The sequence below is a fragment of the Ascaphus truei genome, unplaced genomic scaffold, assembly GCF_040206685.1.
Source record: "Ascaphus truei isolate aAscTru1 unplaced genomic scaffold, aAscTru1.hap1 HAP1_SCAFFOLD_1491, whole genome shotgun sequence".
Classification (NCBI taxonomy): Eukaryota; Metazoa; Chordata; class Amphibia; order Anura; family Ascaphidae; genus Ascaphus; species Ascaphus truei.
In genome coordinates this window covers 25,838-53,739 of record NW_027454378.1, presented here as the reverse complement: position 1 = coordinate 53,739, position 27,902 = coordinate 25,838, and the positions used below count along the sequence as shown (strand labels likewise).

Sequence of the window (27,902 nt, the reverse complement as noted above, 5' to 3'; positions counted from 1 at the left end):
TAACTTCCTCCTGTAACTTTATTAGTCCTATAAACACAAGCTGATTGGTCCATGGCCTCGGTAAAAGGCGCAGTGACCTCCCGGCGCCTCCTCAGATACAGATGGAGTGTGAGCAGGGCACTGGGGACACGTAGGAGGCCAGCAGGGGATTGGTGGGCAGCACTTTGATTGGAAGGTCCCAGCTGAAGGTGTCCACCTCTATATGCCCGGCCCCAGTCCAGGTGATGATCTCAGATTGGTTTTCAGGCACAGTGGGCGCTTCCACCGGCTCCCGGGACGTGACAAACTCAAAGTGCAGGCGCCACTTCAAAGATACTATGGAGGAACGAAACAGAAGGGGCGACAAAGAGGACACAGCAGTAGATGGCATCACCAAAGCTCATTGCTCGGGTGGGACATCGAACACATCCCTCTCCTACTCTCCGCTCTGGCTAAAACGTGCTGCTCCTTCACTGATCTCACGTTGCTACGGTCACTCTTTAGCTAAAGGTTCCCTTTCTTAAATCCCTCTCCTGCCTTGTAATCAAACTCGGTATCCCAAAGTCCTCCTTACCTCCCACCTTCTGCTCCTCCCTACATCTCAGCTCTGATCTCTCCCTCTGCCCCCTGCTCATATCTCAAAGTCCTCCCTACATCTCAGCTCTGATCTCTCCCTCTGCCCCCCGCTCATATCTCAAAGTCCTCCCTACATCTCAGCTCTGATCTCTCCCTCTGCCCCCCGCTCATATCTCAAAGTCCTCCGTACATCTCAGCTCTGATCTCTCCCTCTGCCCCCCACTCATATCCCATGAAGTCCTCCTCACCACATCTCAGCCCTGATCTCTCCCTCTGCCCCCCACTCATATCTCAAAGTCCTCCTCACCACATCTCAGCTCTTATCTCTCACTTTGCTCTGCTCATATACCATAGTCCTCCTCACCTCCCACTCCACCACATCTCAGCCCTGATCTCTCACTCTGCTCCGCTCATATACCATAGTCCTCCTCACCTCCCCCTCCTCACCACATCTCAGCTCTGATGTCTCCCTCTGCCCCCCGCTCATATACCGTAGTCCTCCTCACCTCCCCCTCCTCACCACCACCTCTCAGCTCTGATCTCTCCCTCTGCCCCCCGCTCATATCCCATAATCCTCCTCACCTCCCCCTCCTCACCACCACCTCTCAGCTCTGATCGCTCCCTCTGCCCCCCGCTCATATCCCATAGTCCTCCTCACCTCCCCCTCCTCACCACATCTCAGCTCTGATCTCTCCCTCTGCCCCCCGCTCATATCCCATAATCCTCCTCACCTCCCCCTCCTCAACACCACCTCTCAGCTCTGATCTCTCCCTCTGCCCCCCGCTCATATCCCATAATCCTCCTCACCTCCCCCTCCTCACCACCACCTCTCAGCTCTGATCTCTCACTCTGCCCCCCGCTCATATCCCATAGTCCTCCTCACCTCCCCCTCCTCACCACCTCTCAGCCCTGATCTCTCACTCTGCCCCCCGCTCATATCCCATAGTCCTCCTCACCACTTCTCAGCCCTGATCTCTCACCCTGCCCCCCAGCTGGTCGCCCGGGCTCTGCCAGAACCTTCTCCTTCCCACTGTTGCTGCCCCCTCTCTCGCTGCTCTGGTAACCGGGAGGGGGACAGGTTGGGGGATGTGTAGATTACACGGGTTGAATTTAGGAGACCTGCCCCAGTAACTCACTGATGTTGGTGCTGAAGCCGGGGCAGGAGCCGAGGGGCAGAGGGAGGCTGAAGTTACTGCTGGCCGTGTGCAGACAGGACTCGTGGTGCTGGGCGTGGCTGCTGATGGACACAGCCTGACCACGGGAGCGTCTGTACTCCTCCTGCACACTCTCCTCTGTCTGCAGGGACACCGAGTACTGTGGAGAGTGCGGGTGAGAGGGGAAGAGAGTGTGAGTGTGAGGGGAAGAGAGCGTGAGTGTGAGGGGAAGAGAGCGTGAGTGTGAGGGGAAGAGAGCGTGAGTGTGAGGGGAAGAGAGCTCCAGAGAGAATGCGTGACAGGAAGAAAGTGTGAGTGAGAGAGTGTGAGGGGAAGAGAGTGTGTGTGAGGGGAAGAGAGCGTGAGTGTGAGGGGAAGAGAGCGTGAGTGTGAGGGGAAGAGAGCTCCAGAGAGTGAGTGTGAGGGGAAGAGAGCGTGAGTGTGAGGGGAAGAGAGCTCCAGAGAGAATGCGTGACAGGAAGAAAGTGTGAGTGAGAGAGTGTGAGGGGAAGAGAGTGTGTGTGAGGGGAAGAGAGCGTGAGTGTGAGGGGAAGAGAGCTCCAGAGAGAATGTGTGACAGGAAGAAAGTGTGAGTGAGAGAGTGTGTCTGAGACGAAGAGAGATAGCGAGTGTGTGAGAGGAAGCCGGGGGTCTCTGTGTCACTGTCTCTACACACAGCCGGAGGGGAGGGGGTATCTGTGTCACTGTCCCACACACACACACACACAGCCGGGGGTCACTGTCCCGCACACACAGCCGGGGGTCTCTGTGTCACTGTCTCTACACACAGCTGGGGGGGAGGGGGTATCTGTGTCACTGTCCCACACACACACACACAGCCGGGGGTCTCTGTGTCACTGTCTCTACACACAGCCGGAGGGGAGGGGGTATCTGTGTCACTGTCCCACACACACACACACACACAGCCGGGGGTCTCTGTGTCACTGTCCCGCACACACAGCCGGGGGTCTCTGTGTCACTGTCTCTACACACAGCTGGGGGGGAGGGGGTATCTGTGTCACTGTCCCACACACACACACACAGCCGGGGGTCTCTGTGTCACTGTCCCACACACACACAGCCGGGGGTATCTGTGTCACTGTCCCACACACACACAGCCTGGGGTCTCTGTGTCACTGTCCCGCACACACAGCCGGGGGTCTCTGTGTCACTGTCTCTACACACAGCCGGGGGGAGGGGGTATCTGTGTCACTGTCCCACACACACACACACACAGCCGGGGGTCTCTGTGTCACTGTCCCGCACACACAGCCGGGGGGGAGGGGGTATCTGTGTCACTGTCCCACACACACACACACACAGCCGGGGGTCTCTGTGTCACTGTCCCGCACACACAGCCGGGGGGGAGGGGGTATCTGTGTCACTGTCCCACACACACACACACAGCCGGGGGTCTCTGTGTCACTGTCCCGCACACACAGCCGGGGGGGAGGGGGTATCTGTGTCACTTTCCCACACACACACACACACACACACACACAGCCGGGGGTCTCTGTGTCACTGTCCCACACACACAGCCGGGGGTCTCTGTGTCACTGTCCCACACACACAGCCGGGGGTATCTGTGTCACTGTCCCACACGCACAGCCGGGGGGGAAGGGGTCTCTGTGTCACTGTCCCACACACACACACAGCCGGGGGTCTCTGTGTCACTGTCTCTACACACAGCCGGGGGGAGGGGGTATCTGTGTCACTGTCCCACACACACACACAGCCGGGGGTCTCTGTGTCACTGTCTCTACACACAGCCGGGGGGAGGGGGTATCTGTGTCACTGTCCCACACACACACACATAGCCGGGGGTCTCTGTGTCACTGTCCCGCACACACAGCCGGGGGGGAGGGGGTATCTGTGTCACTGTCCCACACACACACACACAGCCGGGGGTCTCTGTGTCATTGTCCCGCACACACACACACACAGCCGAGGGTATCTGTGTCACTGTCCCGCACACACAGCCGGGGATATCTGTGTCACTGTCCCGCACACACAGCCGGGGATATCTGTGTCACTGTCCCACACACACAGCCGGGGGTCTCGGTGTCACGGTCCCACACACACAGCCGGGGGTCTCGGTGTCACTGTCCCACACACACAGCCGGGGGTCTCGGTGTCACGGTCCCACACACACAGCCGGGGGTCTCGGTGTCACTGTCCCACACACACAGCCGGGGGTCTCTGTGTCACTGTCCCACACACACAGCCGGGGGTCTCGGTGTCACTGTCCCACACACACCGCCGGGGGTCTCTGTGTCACTGTCCCGCACACAGCCGGGGGTATCTGTGTCACTGTCCCGCACACACCGCCGGGGGTCTCTGTGTCACTGTCCCACACGCACAGCCGGGGGTCTCTGTGTCACTGTCCCACACACACAGCTGGGGGTCTCTGGTCACTGTCCCACACACACAGCCGGGGGTATCTGTGTCACTGTCCTGCACACACCGCCGGGGGTATCTGTGTCACTGTCCCGCACACACAGCCGGGGGGGTATCTGTGTCACTGACCCACACACATAGCCGGGGGTATCTGTGTCACTGTCCCGCACACACCGCCGGGGGTCTCTGTGTCACTGTCCCGCACGCACAGCCGGGGGGTATCTGTGTCACTGTCCCACACGCACAGCCGGGGGGAGGGGGTATCTGTGTCACTGTCACACACACACACACAGCCGGGGGTCTCTGTGTCACTGTCCCACACGCACAGCCGGGGGGTATCTGTGTCACTGTCCCACACACACAGCTGGGGGTCTCTGTGTCACTGTCCCACACACACAGCCGGGGGTCTCTGTGTCACTGTCCCGCACACACCGCCGGGGGTCTCTGTGTCACTGTCCCACACGCACAGCCGGGGGTCTCTGTGTCACTGTCCCGCACACACCGCCGGGGGTATCTGTGTCACTGTCCCACACGCACAGCCGGGGGGTATCTGTGTCACTGTCCCACACACACAGCCGGGGGTCTCTGTGTCACTGTCCTGCACACACCGCCGGGGGTATCTGTGTCACTGTCCCGCACACACCGCCGGGGGGGCATCTGTGTCACTGTCCCACACACACAGCCGGGGGTCTCTGTTACTCACCTGCAGACAGGGTATTTCACCATCAGAGAAATTGAACGTCCCAATGACGTCCTCACCAATCTTATAAACCGTCTTAAAGATGCAGAAAGTCCCAACACGACCCCGAGAATTACTGATATTATACTGGTCTGTAGGAAGGAGAGAGGACACACAGAGGGAGCGTGACACAATGACACACAGAAAGAGCGTGACACAATGACACACAGAGGGAGCGTGACACAATGACACACAGAGGGAGCGTGACACAATGACACACAGAGGGAGCGTGACACAATGAAACACAGAGGGAGCGTGACACAATGACACACAGAGGGAGCGTGACACAATGACACACAGAGGGAGCGTTACACAATGACACACAGAAAGAGCGTGACACAATAACACACAGAAAGAGCGTGACACAATGACACACAGAGGGAGCGTGACACAATGAGACACAGAAAGAGCGTGACACAATGACACACAGAGGGAGCGTGACACAATGACACACAGAGGGAGCGTGACACAATGACACACAGAGGGAGCGTGACACAATGACACACAGAGGGAGCGTGACACAATGACACACAGAAAGAGCGTGACACAATGACACACAGAGGGAGCGTGACACAATGACACACAGAGGGAGCGTGACACAATGACACACAGAAAGAGCGTGACACAATGACACACAGAAAGAGCGTGACACAATGACACACAGAAAGAGCGTGACACAATGACACACAGAGGGAGCGTGACACAATGACACACAGAGGGAGCGTGACACAATGACACACAGAGGGAGCGTGACACAATGACACACAGAGGGAGCGTGACACAATGACACACAGAGGGAGCGTTACACAATGACACACAGAAAGAGCGTGACACAATGACACACAGAAAGAGCGTGACACAATGACACACAGAGGGAGCGTGACACAATGACACACAGAGGGAGCGTGACACAATGACACACAGAAAGAGCGTGACACAATGACACACAGAGGGAGCGTGACACAATGACACACAGAGGGAGCGTGACACAATGACACACAGAGGGAGCGTGACACAATAACACACAGAAAGAGCGTGACACAATGACACACAGAGGGAGCGTGACACAATGACGAACAGAAAGAGCGTGACACAATGACACACAGAGGGAGCGTGACACAATTACACACAGAAAGAGCGTGACACAATGACACACAGAGGGAGCGTGACACAATGACACACAGAGGGAGCGTGACACAATGACACACATAGGGAGCGTGACATAATGACACACAGAGGGAGCGTGACACAATGACACACAGAGGGAGCGTGACACAATGACACACAGAAAGAGCGTGACACAATGACACACAGAGGGAGCGTGACACAATGACACACAGAGGGAGCGTGACACAATGACACACAGAAAGAGCGTGACACAATGACACACAGAAAGAGCGTGACACAATGACACACAGAAAGAGCGTGACACAATGACACACAGAGGGAGCGTGACACAATGACACACAGAGGGAGCGTGACACAATGACACACAGAGGGAGCGTGACACAATGACACACAGAGGGAGCGTGACACAATGACACACAGAGGGAGCGTGACACAATGACACACAGAGGGAGCGTGACACAATGACACAGAGGGAGCGTGACACAATGACACACAGAAAGAGCGTGACACAATGACACACAGAGGGAGCGTGACACAATGACACACAGAGGGAGCGTGACACAATGACACACAGAGGGAGCGTGACACAATGACACACAGAGGGAGCGTGACACAATGACACAGAGGGAGCGTGACACAATGACACACAGAAAGAGCGTGACACAATGACACACAGAGGGAGCGTGACACAATGACACACAGAGGGAGCGTGACACAATGACACACAGAGGGAGCGTGACACAATGACACACAGAGGGAGCGTGACACAATGACACAGAGGGAGCGTGACACAATGACACACAGAAAGAGCGTGACACAATGACACACAGAGGGAGCGTGACACAATGACACACAGAGGGAGCGTGACACAATGACACACAGAGGGAGCGTGACACAATGACACACAGAGGGAGCGTGACACAATGACACACAGAAAGAGCGTGACACAATGACACATAGAGGGAGCGTGACACAATGACACACAGAGGGAGCGTGACACAATGACACACAGAAAGAGCGTGACACAATGACACACATAGGGAGCGTGACACAATGACACAGAGGGAGCGTGACACAATGACACACAGAGGGAGCGTGACACAATGACACACAGAGGGAGCGTGACACAATGACACAGAGGGAGCGTGACACAATGACACACAGAGGGAGCGTGACACAATGACACACAGAGGGAGCGTGACACAATGACACAGAGGGAGCGTGACAATGACACACAGAGGTCGCGTGACACAATGACACACAGAGCGAGTGTGTGATGGAGTGGCCTGTCCACACAATGCATTTTAGGCTGTAGCAAAACGTTGAGTGGTTTATTTCTCCACAAACACAACAAAACACCGGGCACACTGTTGCTTTAAGGCAAAAATACAAAGCATAAAAAGAAAGCCTACTCCATCTTGGGAAACTTACTAAACAGTACCCTAGCTACCTGGCTGGCCAGCTAAGCCAGTTACCAGCCCCAAAACATATGAAACAATACCAGGGAACAATATATAAAGTCCTTATCTGCTTGTGCTGGTCCGGCATCTCCGGTTTCTCCAGGTGAACATCAGATGCAGGCGTTGCAGTCCTGCTGCTGTCAGGAAGTCTGTTGCCCTATCTCTGTGCAGGCTACTCTGTGGTGCGGGGCTTTGGGGTCCCCACTGTACCCAGGCTAATCCCTCTGGTGAACAATAAGCATGCGAGCTAGAGCTCCATGGGTGCTGGTTGTGAATCCCAGCGAGGTCACAGGCAATCCTCTGTGACCCTCCTCTCTTGCAGAACAGGAACTCTAACAGGGACACTGAAAAGAAGTTACTTCCTGCCTTTTAAACCCTGTTCAATCAGGAGTTCATTTCATACACCTCAGGCAGGAGAAACCTAACAGCAGAGGGAGCAAGTTAACTCCTTCACTCCCCTACAGAGGGTTACACAAGGACACAGAGGGAGGGAGTGTGCAGTGTCGTAGTGCGGAGTGCTCTCGGTACTCACGCAGGGTACGGCGCGATGTCACCGCCATGAGAATCTCTACAGCTGAGTCAAGGAGACGGGAATCCTTCTTCGCCCCGTCATCATCCTCCATGAATGGGTTCGAGGGAGCGACCTCATCCTCCTGAGGGAGCTGGAAACCCTGCAGGGCTGAGGAGAGAGGGGGGGGGGCAGGTAGAGAAGGGGGGGGGGGGCAGAGGGAAAGAAAGGGGGCAGGGAGAAAGAGGCAGAGAGAGAGAGGGCATTGGGAGAGTGAGCGTTAGAGCTTCAACGGCGAAATCAATGTTATGTACAGGGAGTGTGCATATATACACTCACTGGAGAGTATATATTTATATATACATAGATAGCCCTGTCTGTTCAGGAAGGGTATAGCAGGGATGATTACATATTGAAGACGACGTGATAGATATTATCATAGCAAGGTCCTTAACACACCTGCATCAGGTATGTGTACTGACTGATCTGTGTGGTTGATTTCAAGTGCTGGTTGGTAAAAGTGTGTGCAGTTAGAACCAGAAGCAGTTTGAACAAGGAAGCGGTAAAACAAGGTATAGTTATTGAAGTACAGTTTTCTGTTAGTACTTCTAAACTTCATAGTTGCTAGAATGAGCAGGATTGAAAATGCCACTCAATGCACATCTTGCCACATGTATGTGCACTTGGAGCAGCTGTTCCAAGGAACATACCGCTGTGAGAAGTGTGAGCAGGTGGTATCTTTAGAATCAGAGATTGCTGATCTGAAGAGGCAACTTGCAATATTGAGGGACATTGGCAATCTTGAAAGGGAATTAGAGCTCACTGAGCAGGCCCTTGCATCGACTAGTGGTGCAGATGGTGGCGCTGTTAGTGAGGAGCAGGTAGGTAGCTTGGTTTCTGTTAGTGAGGAGCAGGTAGGTAGCTGGGTGACATTTAGAAGGGGAAGCAGGGGCAATAGGGAGAGGCAGGTCGTTTCTGAGCTGACACATCCCAATAGATTTGCCATGTTGAGTGAAGATATTGGGAATGTTGGGGCAGTAATGGCAAGGCTGGGGGAGACTAATTCTTCTAGCAGCCAGGGGAATAGTTCCTTCAGCACAGTGGGGACTCAGGATGCTCAGATACAAAGAAAGATTGTGGTGGTAGGGGACTCCATTATTAGGAAGGTAGATAGGGCAATCTGTTGCCAGGACCGCATGAACCGAACAGTGTGTTGTCTCCAGGGTGCTCGGGTTCGGCACATTGCGGATCGGGTAGACAGATTGTTGGGGGGGCTGGGATTGACCCGGCGGTCTTGGTACACGTTGGCACCAATGACAAAGTTAGAGATAGATGGAGGGTCCTAAAAAATGATTACAGAGATCTAGGCCAAAAGCTCAAGGCAAGGACCTCCAAGGTAGTATTTTCTGAAATACTACCAGTGCCATGCGCTACCACAGGGAGACAGTCCGAGATCAGGGAGGTTAATGCATGGCTAAGAAAGTGGTGCAGGAAGGAGGGGTTTGGGTTTTTAGAGCACTGGGACTCCTTTTCTGAGAGGTGCCATCTATATTCTAGGGACGGATTGCACCTCAATGAAGAGGGATCTTCTGTGCTAGGGGGGAGAATGCTAAAAAGGTTGGAGGAGATTTTAAACTAGGATAGAGGGGGGAGGGGAATGAAACAGATAATGAACTAAATGGAATAGATGAGGTTACAAGGGGGTATGGAGGTAGAATGGGGGCAAGTGCAAGTTTGACAAGCAGTGAGACACCCATAGTAAATACAGATAATACTAGAAAACTTCTAAAGACTAAACCAAGTGGGCGCAGAAAGGAAGGAGCAGATAAGATAATAGTACAGGCTGAAAAAAAACTGAAATGCATGCTTGCTAATGCAAGAAGTCTGACAGATAAAATGGGGGAGCTTGAATTAATAGCTGCAAGGGAGCAGTGTGATATCATAGGCATTACTGAAACATGGTGGGATGAAACTCATGACTGGACAGTTAATTTAGAGGGTTATTCTCTTTTTCGGAAGGATCGAACAAATAGAAGGGGAGGTGGAGTATGTTTATATGTTAAACCGGATCTAAAACCTATTATAAGGGATAATGTCTGTGAAGGGAATGATGAAAATGTAGAGACTTTGTGGATAGAAATTAGCAGTGGAGATAAAGGTATAAAGAAAATGTTTGTGGGAATATGCTATAAACCACCAAATATCTGTGAGATTGAGGAAGCTAAAATACTTTTGCAAATGGAGAAAAAATTTTGTCCCTGAGGAAGCTCCGTAGTAGGAGGGAAACGCGCGTTGGACGCGTGTTTGATGATGTCAGCCCCCTTCATGGGGTTGTTTTAATACAGTACTAGTCAGCCATTCATTAGATTAGCCATCTATATAAAAATTAGGGCAGTGGCCAGGTGGGACTTGCTATATTAGTTAAGGTCCTGTTCAAGTGTTCATGCCAATAACCCTCATGATGTTTATTATCCATTAGGCTTATCAATGAAGTAGTGAGCTTTTTTGCTCACTCCGGCTGTTTGCAATCTAGCAGTCTCCCATCTTCCAGCTTTGTGAATACACTCAGACATTTCAACATCAGAGACTGCCTAGTTGCACTAGTTATTTATTTATTTAATTTATTTTTACACGTTATCACATTTACAAATTGGTAATATATGTTTTAAGGATTGACTATTAAAGGTTAAATTTTAAATATTGGGTAGTGTGCATTTAAGTGAATTTCTTTTGGTGTACAAACCATTGTACCCCTCACTTTTTCTGATTCACTTCAGTTCACAGTTGCACCTATCTTTCATTATCAATCGAATTATTATTATTAAGTTTCTACACATTTAGTATGGTTTAGTTTGATCACACCCTTACTCCCCCGTTTTTTGCAAATGGAGAAGGCATCAAAACTGGGTCATGTTTGCATAATGGGGGATTTTAATTATCCAGACATAGACTGGGGCAATGAGATTAGCGTTACAACAAAAGGAAACAGGTTTTTGGGGGTGCTTAAAGACAATTATATGACCCAAATTATTGAGGAACCAACCAGGAGAGGGGCAGTTCTGGATTTGGTCATATCAAACAATGTAGAAGTAATAACAAATATTCAAGTCCTGGAACATTTGGGTAACAGTGATCATAACAGGGTCTCATTTGAAATAAATTATCAAAAAACAGATTACTTGGGTTCAACAAAGACCTTCAACTTTGGAAAGGCAGATTTTAATAAACTGGGGTCTAATCTAGTAGTAATACAATGGGATGATGTTTCTGCAGGGAAAAATGTAGAAGATAAATGGGCAGTCTTTAAAACATTGTTAGAAAAGCACACTTATCAGTGTATACCCTTGGGTAATAAGTATAAAATAAATAAGTCAAAACCAATGTGGCTAAATAAACAGGTAGGGGAGGAAATGGACAAGAAGAGGAAGGCGTTTAGATTCTTTAAGTCAGAAGGGACAGAGACATCGTATCAGAATGATAAGGAATGTAACAAAAATTGCAAAAGGGCAATCAAATTAGCAAAAATGGATAATGAAAAAAGGATTGCAATAGAAAGTAAGGTCAACCCTAAAAAGTTCTTTAAGTACCTTAATAACAAAAAAATGAGAAAAGAAAATATAGGACCCTTTCAGTGTGAGATGGGTAGGCAGATTATTGGAGATAAGGAAAAAGCAGAGGTATTAAACAAATTCTTTGCTTCTGTGTTTACCAGGGAAGAATCAAGTTCAATAGTAGTGCTGAAGGAGAAAGCCACAACCTCCATATTAATGAATAATTGGTTAACTGAGGAAGAAGTTCATAAGCGACATGTAAAAATTAAAGTAAATAAGGCACCTGGCCCCGATGGCATACATCCAAGAGTTTTCAAGGAGTTAAGCTCAGTAATAGCAAAACCATTACATTTAATATTCAAGGACTCCATTTACACAGGCTCAGTACCACAAGATTAGCATAAAGCAGATGTGGTGCCTATATTTAAAAAGGGAGCTAGATCACACCCGGGGAATTACAGACCTGTAAGCCTGACTTCAATAGTAGGGAAGCTACTTAAAGGTTTAATACGGGATAATATTCAAGAACACCTAATGGAAAACAAAATTATTAGTAATAGTCAGCATGGATTTATGAAGGATAGATCTTGCCAAACTAACCTCATTTGTTTCTTTGAGGAGGTAAGTAGGAATTTAGACCAGGGTAATGCAGTTGATGTGGTCTACTTAGATTTTGCAAAGGCTTTTGATACGGTTTCACACAAGAGGTTGGTGTATAAAATAAAGAATATTGGACTCAGTAATAATATATAATATATGCACCTGGATTGAAAACTGTTTAAAGGACAGACAACAGACGGTTGTCATAAATGGAACTTTTTCAGGTTAGGCTAGGGTCGTGAGTGGAGTACCTCAGGGATCGGTACTGGGACCCCTGCTTTTTAACTTGTTTATTAATGACCTTGAGGTTGGGATCGAGAGCAAAGTCTCCATCTTTGCTGATGATACTAAATTGTGTAAGGTAGTAGAATCAGAGCAGGATGTAATTTCTCTTCAGAAGGACTTGGAGAGACTGGAAACGTGGGCAGGTAAATGGCAAATGAGGTTTAATACAGATAAATGTAAGGTTATGCATTTAGGATGCAAGAATAAAAAGGCGACTTACACATTGAATGGGGATAAATTGGGGGAATCCTCGATGGAGAAGGATTTAGGAGTGCTTGTAGACAGCAGGCTTAGCAATAGTGCCCAATGTCATGCAGTAGCTGCAAAGGCAAACAAGATCTTATCTTGCATCAAAGGACAATGGATGGAAGGTAAGTAAACATAATTATGCCCCTTTACAAAGCATTAGTATGACCACAACTTGCATATGGAGTACAATTTTGGGCACCAATCCTAAGAAAAGACATTATGGAACTAGAGAGAGTGCAGAGAAGAGCCACCAAATTAATAAAGGGGATTGACATTCTAACTTATGAGGAGAGGCTAGCTAAATTAGATTTATTTACATTAGAAAAGAGGCGTCTAAGAGGGGATATGATAACTATATACAAATATATTCAGGGACAATAAAGGAGCTTTCAAAAGAACTATTATACAGGACAAGCTGCGATAATTGTGTTTATCTCTTGTTCTTTATAATATATATATTTATATTTTTTTATTTTTTAAGGTATAGACAATGATGTAATTGTAAGAAGTCTAGAGCTTAAATAGCTCTGAATATTTTTATGTTTACAAATTAATTCATTATAATTATGTTGCATCATGAGGAACAATAGACTAATTAATAGTCATTGCTTTGGTTCCAAGTATATTAAATTGTTTTTATTTATATGTGTCATTTTAAATTTATTTTTAAATCAATTATAGTTTATTATTTTAAGTTTTGTCAAGTTATGTATTTGTGTGGGTATTATTTTGTAAGTGTCATGTATTTATTATCATTTTTATAATTTACTGTTAGCATTTAGTTATATTGATTTGTCAATTAGTATGTGAGCAGTTGATTGGATGGTTTGATAGCCTGAAATGAGACATGGTTCCCAATTCTTTAATATAGGAACCAGGGGAGGTATATTAGTGCCTCTCTGAGTGTCTATGGCCAAGCCCTGATGAAGTGTCATGTGACACGAAACATGTTGGTGATGTCATAACGCAGCGACGCACGTCCGTGACGACAGTCAGTTTGTGTAGCTGGTGGAGCCCTACCTGCCACGAGGAGCACAAAGGGGAATTCTAGTGCCTACGGTCTGTTTTTTCTATAACATCCTGCATTCCTAGCACCTCTCCTTCCCTGTCACAATCTAGGGTTGTGCATTTGGGTGTTTACATCCATTATTCCTGTGTGGCTAGGGCTCGTGCATAATTTTTTTGTGTCAATTTAGACAAGGTTAGTATTATATTACTGTATTATGTGTATTTTTTGTATGATGAATGATTTTTCATGATAAAAATATATGTATTAATTCTGGTTTCTTCTGGTTTCATTTTCATGCGCTCCTATTTTTGTTTTTTGTATTGCTGATTATGCCCCGCTGATCACGGGAGATTGGGAGCTGCGAACCGGGTAGCCGTGAGAGGGGGGTCGTTTGGAGAGTGTGAGGATTCTGGAGCCACGCCGCTCTCGGCGTGCTCCTCACTTACCTGCAGCTCCATTTGGGTCTCCCGCGGCACACGTGGACTCCGGAGGCAAGCCGCCGTCAGCTTTTCCCTCTATGCGCGCGCGCGCACATCTTCCTTCCTCTTCTGCTCTCAGAGCAGGGCGTGGGTCCGCGCACGCAGCCGATGGTACTGCCTCACGGAGGCGCGTCCACACGGAGGCGCTCCCGCCTCTTAAAGGCACAGCGCCTCTTTTGATGGCTACCACCAAACTCAGCCAGGCTGCTGGGCTTTATGGCTCCTCCCCTGGGACTCCTTCTGGACCTATACCTGCTGTAACCTGGCCTTTCCACACACCCCTACCTTGCTGCGCTGCTATTGGTTCCTCTCTCCTATATATACCCTGCAGAGTCACTGACTCGTTGGCTGAGCATAGAACCAGTTGTTCTCACCATTCTCTGCCTCCTTAGTCTATTCCGCAGACTTCCTCGTGAACTGAACCGGCTTCCGCTACGTCTACCTGTACCTCTGGCATCCCGAACTCGGCTTACAGCTACACGACTCTCCGCACCTCTGGCATCCCGATCCTGGCTTACGGTAAACTACAACGTCCCTCTCTCTACCCCCGGACTTGGCTAACGGCCCCTCTACCTACCGTACCTCTCCTACCCCGATCCGGAATCCCAGACCACTCTTCAATCAAGACGTGCCCTCGTGGCTGTGGGTGGCGTTATTTCCTATCCCACCTCAGCACCGCGGTCCCGTCTCGTTTGTGGTGAGCACATCCTAACATTATGCTCAGCCCATCAAACATGGACCCCGCTGAGGTGGAGCGCACTTTAAACGCTCATACTGCTCTGTTTGCCAGACTAGAGACTTACCTAGACCAAGCAGATAAACGGACAGATACCTTGCAGCAAACCGTCCATACCCTTACTCTTCAAGTTCGTACCCTCTCTCAGCAACTGTCTCCCGTGGCAGCTCCTGTACCGGCTAGTCCTGCTCCGACACCTCCGTCTGCGTCTGCTCCGGAACCACGGATTCCGCCTCCCAGACACTATGCGGGGGATCCTCGAGAATGCCGGGGTTTCATTAACCAATGTCTCGTCCAATTTAACTTCTCTCCCTCTCGCTTTGTGTCTTCTGTCTCCAAGGTTGGTTACATCTACTCCCTTCTCACCGACCAGGCACTGGCGTGGGCCTCTCCCATTTGGGAACGACAGGGGGCCATCACACAGGACATCGATCTCTTCGTCGAGGAATTCCGAAGAGTCTTCGATACTCCCGCACGGAGGTTAACGGCATCTTCTGCTCTTCACCACATAATCCAGGGAGATCGTTCGGTTGCCGTGTATGCAGTGGAGTTCCGCACCCTTGCTGCTGAGACAGGTTGGAATGATGAGGCTCTATCTTCTGCATTCTGGCAAGGTCTGTCGGAGACCCTAAAGGATGAGCTTGCTGCACGAGATCGTCCCACTAACCTGGAGGAGTTGATCGCTCTCTCCATTCGTGTGGATCAGCGTCTGCTGGAGCGGAGATACGAGCGCTCCCATGTCCGTATGCGGGTTTCAAGAACTCTTGCTCCCTCCTTCGTGGCTCCGCTACCTCCTTCCGGGGACATTCCAGAACCCATGCAGTTGGGAGGCAATAGGCTGTCTCCTGCTGAGAAACTGCGTCGGCGCAAGGCCGGCCTTTGCATGTACTGTGGCAATTCCGGTCACGCTGTACCCCAGTGTCCTCACGCACCGGGAAACGCCAGCTCCCAATGAGATCCCGGAGAGTTTCGTTGGGAATATTGACACTTTCTCCCATCGTCCAGAACATCCTTCCCACCAGGATAACCTTGCCCATTACACTGTCTGGAGAGGGGTTTCACACTCCGGCACAAGCGTTCATTGACTCTGGTTCTGCAGGTAATTTCATTGATGAGACTTTTGCTAGACTGAACAATATCCCTTTGGTCAACAGGAGGACGCCGGTAGGACTGGAGGCCATTGACGGTCGACCGCTTAAACCAGCTTTTATCACGCTACAGACGGTGCCTCTTCTTCTACAATTCGTCAACGTCCATACGGAGATCATTACCCTCGATGTAATCCACACTCCTTCTGCTGAGTTGATTTTGGGTCTTCCTTGGCTTCAACTTCATAATCCTCGCATCGACTGGACGGATCAGAAACCTATCCAGTGGGCTCCTTCTTGTGCCAAGACCTGTACCCAGATTTTCAAGAGAATTGGTGGTTTGTCTACCTTATCTGAGAAGATTAACTCCTTACCCTTTGAGTACTGGGAATTCCGTGATGTTTTCGACAAGGCACGTTCCGAGATTCTACCTCCACACCGTTCTTTTGATTGTCCTATCGACCTACTTCCGGGCGCACCTCTTCCCAGGGCAAGATCCTATCCTCTCTCTCTCCCAGAGACAAGGGCCATGAACACTTACATCGCTGAGAACTTAGAGAGGGGTTTCATCAGAAAATTGTCTTCCCCGGTCGGAGCAGGCTTCTTCTTTGTCAAAAAAAAGGACGGCTCTCTCCGCCCATGCATAGACTACCGGGGTTTGAACAATATCACTCGTAAAAATCGCTATCCTCTGCCTTTGATTCCGGAGCTCTTCGACCGTCTCCAGGGAGCAAATATCTTTTCTAAACTGGATCTAAGAGGTGCCTACAATTTAGTAAGGATACGAGAGGGGGACGAGTGGAAGACTGCTTTTAACACTCATGACGGTCACTACGAATATCTGGTTATGCCGTTCGGTTTGTGCAACGCACCAGCAGTTTTCCAGGATTTTGTCAACGAGATTTTTCGGGACATTCTGAACTCATTTCTTATTGTTTACTTGGATGACATCCTCATTTTTTCTAAATCCACTCAAGAACACATCAAACATGTTCAACAAGTACTGTTACGTCTTCGGGAGAACCATCTTTTTGCGAAGCTGGAGAAATGTCAGTTCCACCTCAAATCTGTTGCATTTTTGGGTTACGTCATCTCGGACTCTGGTTTTAACATGGATCCAGAGAAACTTAAGGCTATTCTGGACTGGCCTCGTCCGACTACTCTTAGAGCCGTGCAACGTTTTTTAGGTTTTGCAAACTATTATCGACGTTTCATCCGCAATTTTTCGTCCACCGTATCTCCCATAACTGCCCTCACCAAGAAGGGTGCTGATCCTTCATCTTGGTCGGAGTCCGCCATAAGGGCGTTTGATCTGCTTAAGAGGGCTTTTGTGTCTGCTCCCATCCTCACCCACCCAGATCCTAAACTCCCATTTACCTTGGAGGTGGATGCTTCGGACATTGGGGCTGGGGCTGTTCTGTCCCAGAGAACTTCTCCCTTAGCCAGACTGCATCCATGTGCGTTTTTCTCGAAGAAATTTTCGTCCGCTGAATGGAATTATGATGTCGGGAATAGGGAGCTTTTAGCGATCAAGTTGGCTTTAGAGGAGTGGAGACATTTCTTAGAGGGGACTGAGACACCCATTACCATTCTGACGGATCATAAGAATCTCCTCTACCTAGAAGGGGCACGGCGTTTGAACGCTCGACAAGCCCGCTGGGCTTTGTTTTTTTCACGATTTAACTTTCTCATTTCCTTCATTCCTGGCTCCAAGAATCTAAAAGCGGACGCCCTATCACGACAGTTCCTGGCGGAGGACAGGTCTGAGGAGCAGCTGGAGTCTATTATTCCTTCTAGTTGTATCCTCTCCGCTAATTCGTTTGATATCATGGGCAAAATTCAATCCGAACAGTCACGGATTCCTGAGGGACTCAAGGTTCCGGAGGGAAGACTCTACACGGCACCTCAACACCGCAAGAAGGTTCTCGAGTGGTGTCATTCCTCTAAATCAGCAGGACACCCAGGGATACGGAAGACCAACGATCTGGTTCAACGTACCTTCTGGTGGCCTGAGAGGGCTAAAGATGTGGAGGAGTTTGTCAAGGCGTGTAATATTTGCGCTCGCAACAAGGTGCCTCGGGTCAGACCTGCTGGGCTTCTACTTCCGTTACCCATTCCAGACCGTCCCTGGAGCCATATTTCTATGGACTTTATTGTAGAGCTTCCAGAGTCCAAAGGAAAGAATACCATTCTGGTGGTCATCGATCGTTTTTCCAAACAGTCGCACCTTGTTCCTTTGAGGGGTCTACCAAATTCCCCCAGGCTGGCAGATGTCTTCATTCAGGAGATTTTTCGTCTTCACGGAGTACCTTCTACCATTGTCTCGGATCGTGGGTCTCAATTCGTGTCGAGGTTTTGGCGTGCCTTTTCCCAGAAGTTGGGGATTTCGCTTCAGTTCTCTTCTGGGTACCATCCACAGACCAATGGACAGACGGAGAGGGCCAACCAAAACCTAGAACAATACCTTCGATGTTTTATAACTGATACACAGGAGGACTGGGTGGATCTTCTTCCATGGGCAGAGTTTGCTCTGAACTCTCTTCGCAATGATTCTACCCAAGAATCTCCATTTTTTATAAACTTTGGATTTCATCCGTCTCGGTCACCTTTCTCTTCTCTCTCCTCAGGGGTGCCAGCAGTGGACAAGCACGTCTCTCGCCTGAGGGTCTTATGGTCTAAGATTCAGGAGAATTTGAAGCTCGCTACAGGGAGACAGAAACTCCAGGCTGATCGACTTCGACGTCAAGTACCGGAGTTCGCCCCAGGAGACAGGTTATGGCTCTCGTCCAGGAATATCCGTTTGAAGGTTCCTACCATGAAGCTCGCTCCCAAGTTCCTCGGTCCCTTTACCATACTTAGGAGGATTAATCCTGTGGCTTACAAGCTATGTCTTCCACCTTCTATGAAGATACCTTCGGTCTTCCATGTGTCCTTACTGAAACCAGTGTTTCAGAGTCCTCGCTTTTCCAGAAAAACTTCTCCTCCACGTCCGATTATGATTCAAGGTCAACAGGAATACGAGGTGCAGTTTGTCCTGTATTCTAGAATTTCCAGAGGAGGAGTACAATACTTGGTTCACTGGAAGGGGTACGGACCAGAGGAGCGTTCATGGATTCCTCACCGGGATCTTCACGCACCTCGTCTTCTACAGGCTTTTCATCGCAAGAATCCTTCCAAGCCTTATCATGGTCGCCCGGAGGTCGCCCCTGAAGGGGGGGGTACTGTGAGGATTCTGGAGCCACGCCGCTCTCGGCGTGCTCCTCACTTACCTGCAGCTCCATTTGGGTCTCCCGCGGCACACGTGGACTCCGGAGGCAAGCCGCCGTCAGCTTTTCCCTCTATGCGCGCGCGCGCACATCTTCCTTCCTCTTCTGCTCTCAGAGCAGGGCGTGGGTCCGCGCACGCAGCCGATGGTACTGCCTCACGGAGGCGCGTCCACACGGAGGCGCTCCCGCCTCTTAAAGGCACAGCGCCTCTTTTGATGGCTACCACCAAACTCAGCCAGGCTGCTGGGCTTTATGGCTCCTCCCCTGGGACTCCTTCTGGACCTATACCTGCTGTAACCTGGCCTTTCCACACACCCCTACCTTGCTGCGCTGCTATTGGTTCCTCTCTCCTATATATACCCTGCAGAGTCACTGACTCGTTGGCTGAGCATAGAACCAGTTGTTCTCACCATTCTCTGCCTCCTTAGTCTATTCCGCAGACTTCCTCGTGAACTGAACCGGCTTCCGCTACGTCTACCTGTACCTCTGGCATCCCGAACTCGGCTTACAGCTACACGACTCTCCGCACCTCTGGCATCCCGATCCTGGCTTACGGTAAACTACAACGTCCCTCTCTCTACCCCCGGACTTGGCTAACGGCCCCTCTACCTACCGTACCTCTCCTACCCCGATCCGGAATCCCAGACCACTCTTCAATCAAGACGTGCCCTCGTGGCTGTGGGTGGCGTTATTTCCTATCCCACCTCAGCACCGCGGTCCCGTCTCGTTTGTGGTGAGCACATCCTAACAGAGAGACAGCGCGCTCAATACAAATTTTCAGATAATAAGATATACAACTCCAGTAGCGAGGCAGTTGATAAAGTTCTTAATCCTGTAGGTTTTAAGATTTTCCGAATCAGAAAAAACTTTTGACGTTAACATGGACGTACATGCTTTGCAACGTCCACATGTGTAAAAACCACAGGGTTTAGGGCCAAGCCATGTCTTGGTTGGCTTAGCTTGATAATGACTGTGTACTAATCGATCTCTAAGGTTCTTGGGTCTACGACATACCATGTTAGGTGAATGTTTAAGGATCTGTGATAGATCAAGATCTTGCATCAGTATATGCCAATGTTTCTGTAGAATCTGTCTGATTGATCCCCATTGATCATTATATTTGCCAATGAATCTGATTGTACTGTCAGTGGCATCCTGTATCCGCTGATTTTGTGTCAAGAGTGTTGATCTAGTAGTATTAAGAGCCTTCCGGTAGGCTCTGTTGATCACAACTTTCTTGTAGCCACGTTGATTAAATCGATTGATCATATCACCAGACTGTTGTTTATATTCCTGAGTGTTGGAACAATTCCACCTGAGCCGGAGGAATTGTCCTGTAGGGATACTATTTATCATGTGTGGTGGATGGTGACTATCTGCCTTGAGTAGGCTATTTGTTGACGTAGCTTTCCTAAAAATAGTTGATTCCAGTTTACCGTTGTCACCCTTAGATGTGGTTAAGTCAAGGAAGTTGATTTTGTCTTAATGTGCCTCGTATGTGAGCTTAAGATTATGATTGTTTTGATTTAATTTCTGAATGAATTGTTGTAGTAATTCACGGGTCCCACTCCATAGTAACAGAATGTCATCTATGTATCTAGACCACATGTCAATGTGGCCCATATACATGTCGTTCTCTTCCATGAACACCACGGCCTCCTCCCACCATCCTAAATAAAGGTTGGCATAGGTGGGAGCGCACGTGGTACCCATGGCTGTACCTTGTATTTTATGGTATATTCTTTGGTCAAAAAGAAAGTAGTTTTTGGTGAGAACTAGGTCAAGGAGTTGAAGAATAAATCTGTTGTGAACCTGAGAGTTCTCATCGCGTGCCCTTAGAAAGAATTCCACTGCTTTAATTCCTGCCTGACGTGGGATGCTAGTATATAAACTTTCGACATCAAGACCTACTAGCAGGGTGTCTGCGTCTACTATGACGTCTTCAATTCTAAGGAGCACGTCCTTCGTATCCTTAAGATGCGAAGGAAGTGAGTCAACAAAAGGTCTTAAGAACCGATCTAGGTAAACACTAGCATTCGAGGTGATATTATTAATACCAGATACGATCGGTCTACCTGGCGGAGGAATCTTGTCCTTATGGATTTTCGGTAAGTGGTAAAAGGTAGCGATTGTAGGATTTTTTACCAGAATAAAGTTATACTCATCTTTTGATATAACTCTTTTGAGTAAAAGAGCAGTCTATCCCCCCCCCAATCCTCTCTATCCCACCTATTCCCCCTCCGATCCTCTCTATCCCCCCCATTCCCCCTCCGATCCTCTCTACCCCCACTATTCCCCCCGATCCTCTAACCCCCCTATTCCCCTCCGATTCTCTCTATTCCCCCCTATTCCCTCTCCAATCCTCTCTACCCCCGCAATACTCTATCCCCCCCTAATCCTCTCTATCCCCCCACTATTCCACTCGATCCTCTCTATCCCCCCTATACCCCCTCACCCCCCTGATCCTCTCTCACCCCTCTATTCCCCTTCGATCCTCTCTATCCCCCCTGATTCCTCCTCCGATCCTCTCTATTCCCCCTCCGATCCTCTCTATCCCCCCCTATACCCTCAGATCCTCTCACCCCCCTATTCCCCCCGATCCTCTCACCCCCCTATTCCCCCCGATCCTCTCTATCCCCCCCCTATTCCTCCCTCCGATCCTCTCTATTCACCCCCCTATTCCCCCTCAGATCCTGCCCCCCCTATTACCCCCGATCTTCTCACTCCCCTATTACCCCTGATCCTCTCTATCCCCCCCCTATTCCTCCTCCGATCCTCTTTATTCACCCCCCTGTTCCCCCTCAGATCCGGCCCCCCTCCTATTCCCCTCGATCCTTGCTTCTCACCTTGCAGTACCAGGACCCGGAACGGTACCCGGAGCAGCTGGATGGGGCAGTTAACTCTCTGGCAGCCAATGGTCAGTTTGTAGACATATTTCACAGACTGGCCGCGAAATGAGGGGGGAGCAGCGAGGGGCAGGACTTCACTGTACGAGTCTGCGGGGGAGCACAGGAACGGGTTAAAAGCACTAACACAGACCTCTCCCCCGCCCCTAATAACACAGACCTCTCCCCCTCCCCTAATAACACAGACCTCTCCCCCCCTCCCCTAATAACACAGACCTCTCCCCCCTCCCCTAATAACACAGACCTCACCCCCCCGCCCCTAATAACACAGACCTCTCCCCCGCCCCTAATAACACAGACCTCTCGCCCCTCCCCTAATAACACAGACCTCTCCCCCCTCCCCTAATAACACAGACCTCTCCCCCCTCCCCTAATAACACAGACCTCTCCCCCCTCCCCTAATAACACAGACCTCTCCCCCCTCCCCTAATAACACAGACCTCTCCCCCCGCTCCTAATAACACAGACATCTCCCCCCGCCCCTAATAACACAGACCTCTCCCCCTCCCCTAATAACACAGACCTCTCCCCCCGCCCCTAATAACACAGACATCTCCCCCCCTCTCCTAATAACAGACCTCTCCCTCTCCCCTAATAACACAGACCTCTCCCCCCCGCACCTAATAACACAGACCTCTCCCCCCCGCTCCTAATAACACAGACCTCTCCCCCCGCCCCTAATAACACAGACCTCTTCCCCCACCCCTAATAACACAGACCTCTCCCCCCCGCCCCTAATAACACAGACCTCTCGCCCCTCCCCTAATAACACAGACCTCTCCCCCTCCCCTAATAACACAGACCTCTTCCCCCACCCCTAATAACACAGACCTCTCCCCCGCCCCTAATAACACAGACCTCTCGCCCCTCCCCTAATAACACAGACCTCCCCCCCGCCCTTAATAACACAGACCTCTCGCCCCTCCCCTAATAACACAGACCTCTTCCCCCCACTCCTAATAACACAGACCTTTTCCCCCTCCCCTAATAACAGACCTCTTTCCCCTCCCCTAATAACGCAGATCTCTCCCCCCTCCCCTAATAACACAGACCTCTCCCCCCGCCCCTAATAACACAGACCTCTCCCCCGCCCCTAATAACACAGACATCTCCCCCCGCCCCTAATAACACAGACCTCTCCCCCCTCCCCTAATAACACAGACATCTCCCCCCGCCCCTAATAACACAGACCTCTCCCCCCGCCCCTAATAACACAGACCTCTCCCCCGCCCCTAATAACAGACATCTCCCCCCGCCGCTAATAACACACACCTCCCCCGCCCCTAATAACACACACCTCTCCCCCGCCCCTAATAACACACACCTCCCCCACCTCCCCCTAATAAATGTGACCTCACATGATTTGGTCTCTCCCGGGTCGAGGCGCAGGTCACAGAATAGGATTTTGGGCGGAGTGGAGAGGATGCACTGCCCGCGTTCACCTGAGAGAGGGAGAGAGGGAGACAGTGTGAAACAGGGGCAGGGGGGGAGCGAGAAGACGGGGGAGGAAAGGCAAGGGCGGGGGGGGAGGGAAGGCAAGGGCGGGGGGGGGGAGGGAAGGCAAGGGCGGGGGGGGAGGGAAGGCAAGGGCGGGGGGGGAGGGAAGGCAAGGGCGGGGGGGGAGGGAAGGCAAGGGCGGGGGGGAGGGAAGGCAAGGGCGGGGGGGGGGAGGGAAGGCAAGGGCGGGGGGGGAGGGAAGGCAAGGGCGGGGGGGGAGGGAAGGCAAGGGCGGGGGGAGGGAAGGCAAGGGCGGGGGGAGGGAAGGCAAGGGCGGGGGGAGGGAAGGCAAGGGCGGGGGGGGGAGGGAAGGCAAGGGCGGGGGGGGAGGGAAGGCAAGGGCGGGGGGGGAGGGAAGGCAAGGGCGGGGGGGGGAGGGAAGGCAAGGGCGGGGGAAGGCAAGGGCGGGGGAAGGCAAGGGCGGGGGAAGGCAAGGGCGGGGGGAGGGAAGGCAAGGGCGGGGGGAGGGAAGGCAAGGGCGGGGGGAGGGAAGGCAAGGGCGGGGGGAGGGAAGGCAAGGGCGGGGGGGAGGGAAGGCAAGGGCGGGGGGGGAGGGAAGGCAAGGGCGGGGGAGGGAGGGAAGGCAAGGGCGGGGGAGGGAGGGAAGGCAAGGGCGGGGGAGGGAAGGCAAGGGCGGGGGAGGGAAGGCAAGGGCGGGGGAGGGAAGGCAAGGGCGGGGGAGGGAGGGAAGGCGAGGGCGGGGGAGGGAGGGAAGGCGAGGGAGGGAAGGCGAGGGCGGGGGAGGGAGGGAAGGCGAGGGCGGGGGAGGGAGGGCGAGGGAGGGAGGGAGGGAAGGCGAGGGCGGGGGAGGGAGGGAGGGAAGGCAAGGGCGGGGGAGGGAGGAAGGGAAGGCAATGGCGGGGGAGGGAGGAAGGGAAGCAAGGACGGGGGAGGGAGGGAAGGCAAGGGCGGGGGATGGAGGGAGGGAAGGCAAGGGCGGGGGAGGGAGGGAGGGAAGGCAAGGGCGGGGGAGGGAAGGCAAGGGCGGGGGAGGGAAGGCAAGGGCGGGGGAGGGAAGGCAAAGGCGGGGGAGGGAGAGAAGGCGAGGGTGGGGGAGGGAGAGAAGGCAAGGGCGGGGGAGGGAGAGAAGGCAAGGGCGGGGGAGGGAGGGAAGGCAAGGGCGGGGGAGGGAGAGAAGGCAAGGGCAGGGGAGGGAGAGAAGGCAAGGGCGGGGGAGGGAGGGAAGGCAAGGGCGGGGGAGGGAGGGAAGGGTGGGGAGGGAGGGAGGGGGAGGGAGTGAGACAGTGTGAAACAGGGCCAGGGGGGGAGCGAGAAGACGGGGGAGGGAAGGCAAGGGCAGGGGGGGAGAAAGGGAAGGCAAGGGCAGGGGGGGAGGGAGGGCGGGGGAGGGAAGGCGAGGGCGGGGGAGGGAAGGCGAGGGTGGGGGAGGGAAGGCGAGGGTGGGGGAGGGCGGGGGAGGGAGGGCGAGAAGGCGAGGGAGGGGGAGGGCGAGAAGGCGAGGGAGGGGGAGGGCAAGAAGGCGAGGGAGGGCGAGAAGGAGAGGGAGGGGGAGGGCGAGAAGGCGAGGGCGGGGGAGGGAAGGCGAGGGCGGGGGAGGGAAGGCGAGGGCGGGGGAGGGAAGGCGAGGGTGGGGGAGGGAGGGAAGGCGAGGGTGGGGGAGGGAGGGAAGGCGAGGGCGGGGAAGGGAGGAAAGGCAAAGGCGGGGGAGGGAGGAAAGGCGAGGGAGGGCGAGGGTGGGGGAGGGAGGGAAGGCGAGGGCGGGGGAGGGAGGGAAGGCGAGGGCGGGGGAGGGAGGGAAGGCGGGGGAGGGAGGGAAGGGCGAGAAGGCGAGGGAGGGCGAGAAGGCGAGGGAGGGGGAGGGCGAGAAGGCGAGGGGGAGGGCGAGAAGGCGAGGGAGGGGGAGGGCGAGAAGGCGAGGGAGGGGGAGGGCGAAAAGGCGAGGGAGGGGGAGAGCGAGAAGGCGAGGAAGGGGGAGGGCGAGAAGGCGAGGGAGGGCGAGAAGGCGAGGGAGGGCGAGAAGGCGAGGGAAGGCGAGAAGGCAAGAAGGCGAGGGAGGGGGAGGGCAAGAAGGCGAGGGAGGGGGAGGGCGAGAAGGTGAGGGAGGGCGAGAAGGCGAGGGAGGGAGAGGGCGAGAAGGCGAGGGCGAGAAGGCGAGGGAGGGGGAGAAGGCGAGGGAGGGGGAGGGCGAGAAGGTGAGGGAGGGCGAGAAGGCGAGGGTGGGCGAGAAGGCGAGGGAGGGGGAGGGCGAGGGAGGGGGAGGGCGAGAAGGCGAGGGAAGGGGAGGGAGGGGGAGGGCGAGAAGGCGAGGGAGGACGAGGGGAGGGGGAGGGCGAGAAGGCGAGGGAGGGCGAGAAGGCGAGGGAGGGGGAGGGCGAGAAGGCGAGGGAGGGGGAGGGCGAGAAGGCGAGGGAGGGGGAGGGCGAGAAGGCGAGGGAGGGGGAGGGCGAGAAGGCGAGGGAGGGCGAGAAGGCGAGGGAGGGCGAGAAGGCGAGGGAGGGGGACGGCGAGAAGGTGAGGGAGAGCGAGAAGGCGAGGGAGGGGGGAGGGCGAGAAGGCGAGGGAGGGGGAGGGCGAGAAGGCGAGGGAGGGCGAGAAGGCGAGGGAGGGCGAGAAGGCGAGGGAGGGGGAGGGCGAGAAGGCGAGGGAGGGGGAGGGCCAGAAGGCGAGGGAGGGGGAGGGCCAGAAGGCGAGGGAGGGGGAGGGCCAGAAGGCGAGGGAGGGGGAGGGCCAGAAGGCGAGGGAGGGGGAGGGAGGGAAGGCGAGGGCAGGGGAGGGAGGGAAGGCGGGGGAGGGAGGGAAGGCGGGGGAGGGAGGGAAGACGAGGGCGGGGGAGGGAAGGCGGGGGAGGGAAGGCGGGGGAGGGAAGGCGAGGGAGGGGAGGGCGAGAAGGCGAGGGAGGGGAGGGCAAGAAGGCGAGGGAGGGGGAGGGCGAGGGAGAGACGGTGGTGGGGGAGAGGGAGAGACGGTGGGGGGGAGAGGGAGAGACGTGGGGGGGGAGAGGGAGAGACGTGGGGGGGGAGAGGGAGAGATGGTGGGGGGGAGAGGGAGAGAGACGGTGGGGGGGGGAGAGGGAGAGAGACGGTGGGGGGGGAGAGGGAGAGAGACGGTGGGGGGGAGAGGGGGAGAGACGGGGGGGGAAAGGGGGAGAGACGGGGGGAGAGGGGGACAGACGGTGGGGGGGAGGGGGAGAGACGGTGAGGGGGAGAGACAGTGGGGGGGAGAGGGGGAGAGACGGTGGGGGGTAGAGGGGGAGAGACGGTGGGGGGGAGAGGGGGAGACGGTGGGGGGGAGAGGGAGAGACGGTGGGGGGGAGAGGGAGAGACGATGGGGGGGAGAGGGAGAGACGGTGGGGGGGAGAGACGGTGGGGGGGAGAGGGAGAGACGGTGGGGGGGGAGAGGGAGAGACGGGGGGGAGAGACGGTGGGGGGGAGAGACGGTGGGGGGCGAGTGACGGTGGGGGGCGAGTGACGGTGGGGGGAGAGTGACGGTGGGTGGGGAGAGACGTTGGGTGGGGAGAGACGGTGGGGGCGGAGAGGGAGAGACGGTGGGGGCGGAGAGGGAGAGACGGTGGGGGGGAGAGGGAGAGACGGTGGGGGGAGAGGGAGAGACGGTGGGGGGGAGAGGGAGAGACGGTGGGGGGGAGAGGGAGAGACGGTGGGGGGGAGAGGGAGAGACGGTGGGGGGGAGAGGGAGAGACGGTGGAGGGAGAGATGGTGGGGGCGGAGAGGGAGAGACGGTGGGGGCGGAGAGGGAGAGACGGTGGGGGGGAGAGGGAGAGACAGTGGGGGGAGAGGGAGAGACGGTGGGGGGGGAGAAACAGTGGGGGGGGAAGGGAGAGACGGTGGGGGGGAGAGGGAGAGACGGTGGGGGGGAGAGGGAGAGACGGTGGGGGGGAGAGGGAGAGACGTGGGGGGGAGAGGGAGAGACGTGGGGGGGAGAGGGAGAGACGGTGGGGGGGAGAGGGAGAGACGGTGGGGGGGAGAGGGAGAGACGGTGGGGGGGAGAGGGAGAGACGGTGGGGGGGAGAGGGAGAGACGGTGGGGGGGAGAGGGAGAGACGGTGGGGGGGAGAGGGAGAGGAGGTGAGGGGGAGAAGGAGAGACGGTGGGGGGGGAAAGGGAGAGACGGTGGGGGAAGGGAGAGACGGCGCAAGAGGAAGACAGAGAGCAGCGAGAGTGCATGAGACAGCGTACCTCGGTTGGGGATGAAGACGGTCTCGTTTTCTGCCTGCACGTCCTGTCTGGGTTCCTCGCACGCAGGGAGCTGCACGCGGCTCTCACTGGCGTGGAACTGGCAGTGCATCTGAGCGCTCGCCCAGGCGAGCGTCTCACTGAG

General features: G+C 53.7%; 1 protein-coding gene across 1 annotated transcript; it reads right to left on the bottom strand.

Annotated features, from left to right (window-relative positions):
• RGP1 (RGP1 partner of RAB6A GEF complex) lies at positions 1–27,902 on the bottom strand. The gene is made up of 7 exons (XM_075581695.1): positions 27,761–27,902; positions 23,469–23,552; positions 22,051–22,200; positions 7,966–8,112; positions 4,810–4,937; positions 1,692–1,869; positions 1–315 (listed from the first exon to the last, which is right to left on the bottom strand). The coding sequence occupies exons 1-7, from the start codon at positions 27,867–27,869 to the stop codon at positions 92–94; spliced, it is 1,020 nt and encodes a 339-aa protein (XP_075437810.1). The 5' UTR covers positions 27,870–27,902; the 3' UTR covers positions 1–91.

Excerpts from the sequence above, each read along its gene's own strand:
- RGP1 (XM_075581695.1), bottom strand. The coding sequence starts at position 27,869 with ATGCACTGCCAGTTCCACGCCAGTGAGAGCCGCGTGCAGCTCCCTGCG. Across the intron at positions 8,113-22,050 it reads CCGGGTCCTGGTACTGCAAG|CCCTGCAGGGTTTCCAGCTC; the intron begins GTGAGAAGCAAG and ends CTCTCTCCTCAG. Across the intron at positions 1,870-4,809 it reads GTGAAATACCCTGTCTGCAG|TACTCGGTGTCCCTGCAGAC; the intron begins GTGAGTAACAGA and ends CACTCTCCACAG.